This window comes from Sus scrofa, chromosome 9 (genome assembly GCF_000003025.6).
Source record: "Sus scrofa isolate TJ Tabasco breed Duroc chromosome 9, Sscrofa11.1, whole genome shotgun sequence".
In the NCBI taxonomy this organism is placed as follows: domain Eukaryota; kingdom Metazoa; phylum Chordata; class Mammalia; order Artiodactyla; family Suidae; genus Sus; species Sus scrofa.
In genome coordinates, this window is record NC_010451.4 from 2,871,287 (window position 1) to 2,882,654 (window position 11,368).

At 41.7% G+C, this 11,368-nt stretch overlaps 1 protein-coding gene across 1 annotated transcript; it reads left to right on the forward strand.

Annotated features, from left to right (window-relative positions):
• GVIN1 (GTPase, very large interferon inducible 1) lies at window positions 2,947-11,094 on the forward strand. Its single transcript, XM_003482521.4, is given in 2 exon segments — window positions 2,947-4,723; window positions 4,726-11,094. Coding segments are annotated over 2 exon segments (7,263 nt in total). The 5' UTR covers window positions 2,947-2,961; the 3' UTR covers window positions 10,227-11,094.

The window sequence follows — 11,368 nt, forward strand, 5'->3', positions numbered from 1 at the left end:
ATTTCATTCTTTATTGTGGCAAAGTAAGAAATGTATATATTATATCACTTCTTCTTTACCCATTCATCTTTTGATAGGCACTTCGGTGCTTCCATATCTTGACTACTATAAATAATGCTGCTGTGAATATTGCTGTGCATGTACCTTTTTAAATTACTGCTTCCATTTTCTTTAAATATGTACCCATCAGTAGAACTGCTGGATCATATCAGAGTTCTAGTTTTAGTTTTTGAGGAAGCGCCATGCTGTTTCCATAGTGGCTGCACCAATTTACAATCCCACCAACAGAATGCTAGGGTCCTCTTTTCTCCGTATTTGTCATCTGTAGGCTTTTGATAACAGCCATTTTGACAAAGGTGAGGTGATATCTCATTGCAGTTTTGACTGGCATTTCTCTAATGATGAGCAATGATGAGTATTTTTTTTCATGTATCTTTGGCTATCTGTATATCTTCTTTGGGAAAATGTCTATTCAGGTCTTCTGTTCATTTCATAATCAAGTTGTCATTTTGATGTTGAGTTGAGGAGTTCCTATTGTGGCTCAGTGGGTTAAGGGCCCAGTGTTGTCTCTGTGAGAATGTGGTTTTGACCTCTGTTCTGGTTCAGTGGATTAAGGATCCAGCATTGCTGTAAGTTGCAGCATAGTTCACAGATGTGGCTCAAATCTGGTATTGCCATGGCTGTGGCATAGGTTACAAGTGCAGCTCTGATTTGATCCCTGGCCCAGGAACTTCCAGATGCCACAGGTGGGGCCATAGCATAAGAAAAAAAAGACACTGAGCTGAATGACCTGTTTGTATATTTTTGATATTAACCCCTTAGCAGATGTATCAGTGGCAGATGCTTTCTCCCATTCAGTAGGTTGTCTTTTCATACTGTCAATGATTCATTCTGCTGTGCTTACAAACTTTTAAGTTTAATTAGGTGCAATTTGTTTATTTTTGCTTTTGTTTCCTTTGCCTGAAAAGACATATCCAAGAAGTTCTGCTATGACTTATGCCAAAGAGTGTTCCGCCCAAGTTCTCTCCTAGGAGTTTTATGCTTTCAGATATTACATTTATATCTTAAATCCATTTTGATTTTATTTTCGTTTGTGGTGTGAGGAAATGTTATAATCTCATTTTTCATGTTTATTGAAGTATAGTTGATTTATAATATTGTGTTACTTTCATGTGTACAGAAAAATGATTCAGTCTGTATATATATGTATTTAACATATTTTCCATTGTTCATCATTATAAAATATTGAATATAGTCTCCTATGCTATATAGTAAATCCTTGTGGCTTTTCTACTTTGTGCATAGTAGTACGTATCTGTTAATTCAGTACTCCTAATTGATCCCTTCCCTATTCCCTTAACCATTTGGTAAACATAAGTTTGTTTTTTGTGTCTGTGAATTTGTTTTTGTTATATATATATATATGTATGTATATGTATATATATATGTGTGTATATATATATACACACACATATATATGGAGTTATATATACATATGTATTTAGATCTCATATATGTGAGATCATACATTTCTTTCTCTGTCTACAAATGGATACGTATCATTCTTTTATGGCTGAATAATATTCTAATATATATAGAGTATTTTATAATATATACCAATAGTATATACCAGTTTCCACTATATATATACATATATATATATATATAGTATTTTTAAACTAATTATCTTTTGATAGGGACTTGGGTTTTTTCCATGTTTTATATATACATACCAATTATACTATAATATATACCAATAGTATATACCAGTTTCCACGACATATATATATATATATATATGTATATAAAATACTATGTATATAGTATTTTATATATATATATAAAATACTATATATATATAGTATTTTTAAACTAATTATCTATTGATAGGGACTTGGGTTTTTCCATGTTTGGACTATTTTAAATAGTTCAGAAACACTGGGGTGCATGTATCTTTTCAAATTAGAGGGGTTTTTTTTCTGGATATATGCTCAGGACTGGGAATGCTGGAGCATATGGCAGCTCTATTTTTACTTTTTTAATGAACCTCCATGCTGCTTTCCATAGTGGCTGCATTAATTTATATTCCCCAAAGCAAAGGAGAAGTCCTTTTTGCCACACCCTCTCCAGCATGTATTATTTGTAGAATATTTGACGATAGCCTTTCTGACAGGTGTGAGGTGATACCTCATTGCACTTTTGATTTCCATTTCTCTAAAATTTAGCAATGTTGAACATTTCTTCAAATATCTCTTGACATCTGTATGTCTTCTTTGGAGAAAGGCCTATTTAGACCTTCTACCCATTTTTTACGAATATCATTGTTTTAATATAGTTGTCCACTTTTTCAAGCACCATTTATTGAAGACACTGTCTTTTCTCCATTGTATTCTTACCTCTTTCATATAGGTGCATAGGTGTATCCTTCACCATAAATGTGTAGGTTTATCTCTGCAGTCTCGATTCCATTTCGTTAATGTGCATGTATGTTTTTATGACAGTACCATGCTGCTTCCATTAGTGTAGCTCAGATGTAGAGTCTGAATCAGAGAACATGATACCTCCAGCTTTGTTTTCTCTCAAGACTGCTTTGGCAAATGCCATCTGCTGTGGCTCCAAATCAATTTTAGGATTATTTCTTCTACTTCTGTGAAAAATGCCATGGGTATTTTTCATAGTGACTGCTTTAAATCTATAGACTGGTTTTGGTAGTACTGAGATTTTAACAAAATTAATTCTTTTATTTCAGTAACATACGATATTTTTGCATTCGTTTATATCATCTCCAAATTCCTTCATCAATGTTTACAATTTTCAGAATACAGTTCTTTCATCTTCTTGGTTAAGTTTACTCCCAGGTATTTTATTATTTTCAAAATGGTCATGAACAGGATTAAACTGTTTCTTTCAAAAAAAATTAGGTTTCTACTATCTAACTCACTGTCTTTTCTTCAAACAGCCATGGACAAAAAAGAGTCTACCCATGATCTGCCCAGGCTGAGAGGCAAAAGGGGGCAAGAACTCCAAGAGATGCTGAGAGAAGCAGGATTGGCAGTTGAGTACTGGTTGCCAAAGCTACAGGAACACCTGGGTGTGACCTCTGCCCAGGCCTTACAACACCTCGAAGAGCAAGACCTCCAGAAGCTGAAATCCCAGGCACAACATCCCTGGGAGAAAAGGGCCCTGGACAAGCTGCTTAACCTGTCACACTCGAATAGGCTTTCAGAGTTTTGGGAGTCTCAGGTGGAAACAAGAACGAAAAGACAGAAACAGGCAGAACAGGCACTGCAGGAGCTAAGAGGCTTGCTGTCAGAAGGGAGGCAGCGAAATGCAGAGGCAGTGAGGAAAAAGGAGGCAGAGCTGAGGCAGGCAATGGAGATCCCCAAAGAGTTCTGGCCACCGCCTGAAAACTCCCTCAAAGAAGTCATAGAAAACATGCAGAGACAATTACACCTCGTGGAGGGCAGACTGGCTCATAGGCAAAACCTCCCGGAGAGGGAGCTAGTGAGACATGCATCTGGAGGACTAGCCCTGCAGGGAATTTACAAAACCAGTGACGAAAATGGCCTGATAGAGAAAAGGGAGGAGCTACTCAGTGTCCCTAAGGAGTTCTCCCTCTGTGGCCCCCAGCAGGGTACACGGATGGAAACAAAGGAATTTACATCTTCCCAAGCAGAATCCATGTTCACAGAGACTATGGAGAAGCTGGGCTTCAGTGTAACTGCCTCAGCAAAGGGTGGAGCTTGGGGATGGAGCCTGGAATCTAGTACGGATCACAGAAAACATTCAGAATCCAAGGAAACCCAACACTCACAGGCTGAGCTCTCTTACTTCTGCTCAACCAAGTTCAGCTACATCCCACTGGCCTCCTGCCACTTTCCCATTGATCAGCTCCACTTCTCCAAGGCTGCGCTCCAGGAACTGAAATGCATTGAAGACCTTCTGGGTCAGCCCGAGGACCCAGACAGACTCCCCCTGCTGAGGCGCAGGACTGAAGACTTCTTCTGCAGGTTTGGCTCTCATGCTGACCAGGGCCCTCTGCACCTGGGAGGAATCTACTGGTGGAAAGCAGTTTCAGAGGGTTTCCAAAGAGAGCAGCTGGAAGAAGTGAAGCAGCAGTCAGCAGAGGCCCTGGATGCTTACGTAACGGGCAGCTACAGTGGCTTTGGGGTGAACGTTGCTGCAGGTGTGGATGTGTCAGACGCTCATTCAAAAACAGGCTCTCAGAGAGCAAATGTCCAAAATCTTCAAACCAAAGTCCAATTATCTGTGGCACACACAGGTGGCCCACCTGAAGCAAACAGTCTGCTGGAGTGGAAAGCTGGCCTGGTCGCCAGTAACCAAACCTGGTGTGTCATTGACCGGGGACTTCAGCTGGTGCCCATTTGGGACATGATCCTCTTTAACCACAGAAGCGACTTTAAGGATCCTCTTCAGGTGGCCAACTGCCTGAAAGACAGCTACGCCGCGCTGACTGGTCTGACTGCCCAGATCCAGGAGGGAGAAGAACTACTGAGTGCTCAGGAGGAGGCCAGGGTTTTCCTAGAGGATGTGAGATCCTGGGAGGTATCTGATCCTGAAGAGCAGCTTAAAAAGCTAAGAAATTTCAGGCAAACCTTGAGCCACAAAACCAAAAGTCATGACACTTGGACTAATATATGCCTCACAGATTCGGGTCTGCTGAATTTTCTGGTGAACACTGTCAACTTTTGCAAAAGTCTTCCATTTCTGAGACGAAATTTATTAAATCTCAGTTGCGCAGCCTCTTGGATCCTCACGTCTACAGAGGGTCAAACTTTCCGCAGGTTCACTCCATTATGCAGTGGATATATCAGCCAGAACCAGAGCGAGAACATCTCACCATCACCCAATTCTCTGAATTAATTGAAACCTTTAAAAAAACCCAGGATGACCTACTGGAAGTGAAGGCCACATCGGAGTCCACAGAATCCGTGGAGGAAGCTCAAAGAAAGGCGACATACGAGGTCAGCATGTCTCTCGGCTGCTTCTTCAATCACCTCCAAGAAATGGGGCAGGCAGACACATACATCCTGCTACTCTCCATTGCAGCTGGGGCAGGATATCACGTGGTAAACAATACATTTCAGTGCCTTCTGGGCTACGATGACATAGACTTCCTACTGCACACAATGCAAACTGCCCAAGATAAATATCAAGAGCTCAAAACTATTTGCGATTATAGGGCTCAGGCTTTCCTGGTGCTCACAGGTCTGACAGCTACAGCTGGCATCAAAGCCGTTTCTCCAGAGGAGAAGAAACAACGCTTGGCATTAATACGACATCACATGGGACAATCGTTCTCTAAAGAAGTCATTCACGTTCTCACCAAAGTGGGAACAGGTCCTAATTGGGAAATCCTAGAAAAAGACTTGAGATTGCTCATTGATGGAGATTATGAAGCCACTGTCTCTTCACTGCAAATGGAGGAGGTGAGAAAACAACTGCAAAGTCTCCTCCATGAAGACAAAGATCCCAACGGACCGGAGGTCATAGAGAACGGAGCCTTCCTAGAATTACTCCAGCGTCTCGGCCTAGAACATTCCTACCCAAAAAAGATGAGCAGGTCTAACTTCCACCTGATCCATAAGACTTCCGTGTACAACACCCAGCCCTGCTCTGAAAGAGAGCTTCCTTTCTACTTCCTACAGAAGCTGATGATGCTGGACTACGGCCTGAGATACCTGGTCATCAGAGATGAGGAGTACGCAGAGGAGCAGGTGTGCTCAAGCAACACAGGTCAAGAAAATGCAGATTTTGATCCGTACGAAGACCTTGTGGAAGACAAGGACGGTCCCACTCGACCTTCAGCCACTGCTGTCAAGCCCCATGTTCACCCTATGGACATTCAGATGGCGATCCTTCACTGTGCAGATGACTTTGCCAGACAGTATATTTTGGCCAAGCTTGCCATTTGTCAGTTTGCCCTCCCCCTCCTCATACCTCACCCCTGCAATGCTCAAATACAATTCTCTCTCTGGTCCCTCCGTCAAATTAGGAGGAGCTGGCAGCAAGCAGGGAAACCAACAGAACAGGAGAAGGATAATTACAAGAATCAGCAGATGTGTCGAGTCTCTACCCCCATTGTGTCCTTTATCAGAGTCGGAAAGGGCTTCTCTGCCTCCAAATCTCAGATCATGAACTCTCTGCTCAGTCAACGGAAACACGATGTCTTTTTTCACCGACACTGCAAAGGGAGCAGCAGGGACTGTCTCTTGATGGCAGGTGTGGTGGAAGTCACCTGGTTCTGTCCTGGGGCGGGAGATGAGGACAGGTTTGACAACTGCTTGACCTTCACCAATCTCCGTGGAGATGCGAAGGAACACAAACAGCAACTCACCTTTTTGCAGGAGGTCTCCTCTCTCATTGTGGTCCTCATGTCAACGTCTGATGACAACCAAGAAAGCCGAAAAGTTGTCCGGGCGCTGTGTCAGTCGCCAAAACCTTTAATCTGTTTGCTTGACGATAAGGAAAAAGCCATGTCCAATACCTCTGGCCCGAGAGTGAGAATTGGGATCAGGAACAGAAATGAGGCAGAATTCATAGAGGAGCTCGCAACTACAATCAGAGGGTTGCTAAAACCCTCTGACACTGCTCTCAGCTTGGAAAACTGTGCTCAAGTTGCTCGCAAGCAAGGAATGCTTATTGATGAAGACCAGGAAGACTGCAAGGAAGCCAAAACCAAGGCAGAGGCTCTAATGGCCCTGCTGGAAGACATGGAAATAGCTCAGATGAAGGAAAACCTACTGCCCCTTCAGGGAGAACTGTGGCAACTTTGGTGCAAAAAAGACAAAGAACTCTATCACCTGAGAGAAAAGGGGAATCGGAGCATTGAACAGCACAAGAGTGACATCGAGACAGACAAACAAATGATACGACTTCGACAGTTGAGAAAAGCCTTTCCTCTCAATGACTTAATGCATTCTGTCCTCGGAATTCTCCAAAAACATTCCGAAACTCACACCAAACTCTACTTCTTGCAATGGCTGAGTGTGTTTTTAGACAACCTGACTGCAGGACACTTGGAGAAACTAAATGAGAAGAAAGAGCAACTGTGGTCACGGGTCCAAAAAGAAAAGCGAGAGGCACAAAAGAGCAGCTCCCTGAAAGGCCTGCAAAATGAGTTAGAAGCTATCTCCAGAAAGATTAGTGACTGTACCTTGGGAGTTGAGCAGATTCTCAGAGAACTTGGCCAGATCTACGAAGCTCTTGAAGAAGGTTTCTCCACAAAAGATGTCTTGTTTCTCTCCCTTCCCCACATGGCCGCAGATCTGATGCTATCTGGTGTTCCCATTGAGCTGATGGATGGCGATGCTTCATATGTGCCCCTGAGGTGGGTGGCAGCTGTTTTTGACAAGGTCTCTGAGAAACTTGGAGACAAACGGCTCTTTGTTCTCTCTATCCTTGGTCTGCAGAGCTCAGGGAAGTCCACCCTACTGAATGCAATGTTTGGGCTGCAGTTCACTGTCAGTGCTGGGAGGTGTACCCGGGGGGCTTACATGCAGCTCCTGGAGGTGGAGAAGACGTTCACAGACGAACTTGGCTTTGACTTTCTTCTTGTTGTGGACACGGAAGGCCTTCGGGCACCTGAACTCAGCAACAAGTCCCAGAATCACGACAATGAGTTGGCAACTTTTGTCATCAGCCTTGGCAACTTAACTGTGATCAATATTTTTGGGGAAAATCCATCGGAAATGCAAGATATTCTACAAATAGCTGTCCAAGCCTTCCTGAGGATGAAACAAGTAAAAATCTCTCCCAGCTGCCTCTTTGTCCATCAGAATGTGGGCGAAGTTACAGCTAAAGACCAAACCATGGAAAGACGGAGGCGGCTAGAGCAGAGACTGGATGAAATGGCAGCCACAGCAGCTGAGGAGGAACAGTGCTCTGATGTCGGCCGCTTCAGTGACGTCATTAAGTTTGACGTCAATACTCACGTCTACTACTTCGCTCACCTCTGGGATGGCAACCCCCCCATGGCCCCCCCCAATCCGCGCTACAGCCACAATGCCCAGGAACTGAAAAGCAGGATCCTTGCAACTGCCAAACAGGAGGCAAGGGGAAGCATCATGAAGATATCAGATGTCAAATTCCGAGTTCAGGATCTGTGGAAAGCCCTGCTGAATGAGAACTTTGTTTTCAGCTTCAGGAATACCCGAGAGGTTACGGCTATGAGCAAACTGGAAACCATGTATAACAAATGGACGTGGGAGCTGAGGAGTCATGTGCTGAGCCTGCAGGACCAGCTGATCAACCAGATTCAGAATGGAAAAATCCACACACTTGAAGCACACACACTTGCGGCTCCCGTTACAGACAAGTATGAGGCCATCAAGCAAGAACTTGAAAAATATTTCAATGAAGATCCAGATAGTGAAGTGCTGGTTCAATGGAAGGGAAATTTTGAAAATAAGCTAATGCTCCTTAAAGAGTCACTAATTTCAGACAGCCAAAGAAAAGCCAAAGAACTTATTCATTTTAAAAAAAATCAAGAAACACTGGATAAGAATAAATCAGGTTATGAAAAGGAATTATTGGAAAAAAGCCGAAATTTGGCTTTAACTGTAAAAGGCACAGAATGGAGTGAGGAAGAGCTACGTGAGAAATTCAACCCACTTTGGAAAAAATGGGTCTATGATGTGTCCTCGACTCTCCCTCCAGTCACAGAGCCTGCAATTGAAGTGGATGCTGAAAACATCCTTTTGGATTATTTCAAAAAGGAGAGAAAGATGGTGGATAAACTGAAGAAAGACTGGGGAAAAGAGTTTATGATTAAATATGATAAACATGTCCAAATGAAAACAAAATATTTGACCTTTTTTAAAATGACATTAGAGGCCCAGGATGAAGCGTCCATACATATGACTACTGACTGCATTCTTTCAAAATTTAATGAGATGATTAACAACATCTGTAGGCAAAAGCATGATTATGATCCAATCTATTTCCATGAAATCCTGAATATAATAGATGAGGAGGTGAAATCTGCACCCACTCAGGAAAGATACACATTTACAAGAAACTATGAAATAGATTTGTCATTGTGTTTATTCCAAAGAGCATCGGTGAAGTTTAAGGAGATGCACAAGGCATTCAAGAGAGCAAATGATCCTGTCAACTATCTGGAAAGCAAGAAAGATGATTTCTTCATGAGTTTTAAGATCTCCTGTCAAGGAGCAACCTCAATCAAAACATTTGTCGATTTTCTGTGGAACAAACTCACCCCTGCTGTCTCCAACACCATAAGGAAAAAAATGGCCCCCCAAATTGCTGGGGACATGCGAGCCACCTGCCCAGCATTCAGTGGAAACAGGTCTAACCTGGAGAAACACATTCTCAGCTCTCTGGCACAAGAGGAAAATTTTAATAACTACTGGCAGTACCTCCATAATCCTCAATCATTTTTAAAAAATTACATTGAAAACCAGATTAAAAGCTACTGTTCTGACAAAGGGAGTGAAAAAATGAAGACTTTTTTAAAAATGAGTTTAGATGCCATCAAGAATAACATCCTCTCAGCTATTCACAAAGCCACAGAAATACCTAAAGATAAAAATAGCACTGCGTCTGCGTGGTTGGATCTGTTCTGTGATAAACTGAGGAGTGACTTGATCTTTCCACGAAAAGACCTGATAAGCATCGAGCACCAGGAGATAAAAGATATGGAGTTTCTCAAAGAAGCCATGTGTAAAGCTTTGGATCCTGAAATGAAGAGAGTAGAACGGAACTGTCTGGATGTGCCTGTAGAAGAAATGGTTCCTGAAATCCAGAAAATGCTCTCTGAGCATCTCTCTGGCTGCTGGAAGCAGTGTCCCTGCTGTAGAGCAATTTGTACAAACACAATCCCTACCCATGACGGAGACCACAGTGTTCCCTTCCATCGTCCGCAGGCTGTCAATGGAATTTCCTGGTACAAAACAAACAACTTAGTCCTTGATTACTGCACTAGTTTGGTGGCAAGTGATTGTTTCTTGGTGTTTAACGATGGTAGGCGCATCCCATATAAGAACTATCGACAGGCGGGAGGGGACTACGCCAAGTGGAGCATCACCCCAGACACATCTGCCCAGCCATACTGGAAATGGTTTGTCTGCCACTTCAGATCAAAACTTGAAGAAAAATATCAAAAGAGATTTATAGGTAAAGGTAAAATTCCTGATGCATGGGAAAAAATCACAAAACAGAATGTGCTTGATGACTTGAAATAAAACTAATACTCAACACTCCAAAGAGAGCCCTGGGATCTGAATAAAAGAGGCACCTTAACTGACCAAGGCGAAAATACCACCTCCTCATCATGAAAATCTTCGTTGTATTGATTTTCCAGATGAGACAACTAAAACTAAATCAATTAACAAGAAGAAGTTGAAGATTTTTCTCTGAAAGGATTTCATTTCCTTTGTCTCAGTTCCTTCTGGTTTAAAAGCAAGTTACTAATATATGTGAGCATATGATAAAATCAAATAAAACCACTTAATAATAGCCACTTCATCATTTAAACTATTATTCTGAGTGCTGTTTTCTATTTTTTAAATATATAATGCTATATAATGTCTCAAGCAAGTCATTTTGATAGAGGGAAGTTAAAATTGTTGCAGATTACTACAAAGTCTATAGACTAATCATTTGAATATTTCAACCAATATCCAGTTCTCTCTGAAAGCTACAAGTTGTCTTCATTTCTACAGGTATTTTTTGCCATCTGAAATTGAGAGGGAGCGTTTTTAATACGTGAATGCAAAAACATATGCAGAAAGTACAAGACTCCCAATTCCCAAATATAGTGCTATTTAGGGATATTCTGTCATATGGAAGAAAAATACCAGAAACATAACTAGGATACAGCTTGAATCAATTCAGTAACATATCCAACAAGTATGGAAAATAGAAGTTACCATACTTTTTCTCATTTGACGACCACCTTCTTCTTCCCTGGATACCTTGATACTTACCTGTGCAAGTTTTTTTAAAAAGGAAAAGAAAAAACTCAAAAGAGCTTAGGTGTTCAAAGCCTGGAGCTATGTACAAGCCTAAGAAGGACTGGTTTACAGAACAAAATTTATTACCAGGAAAAGGGGGGACTTTTCAATCAAGCCTACAGACAAGGTCAAAGTTGATTACGCCATGATCATTTCATCTTAATGTGTAAAATAAAACTACTCCTTCAAGATTAAAATATCAAAAAATATATAGTTTTCTGTGGTGATATGTCAGTAAGAAATGCTTTTTTATGTCATAAAATGCTTATCTCCAAGTCAGGCACCCTTGTGACTTTTCACTCTTTGGGCTTTAGCGTCATGATCAGAAATAAAAAGGAAGAACCTACTGAAGACAACCAAGCACCTGAGAG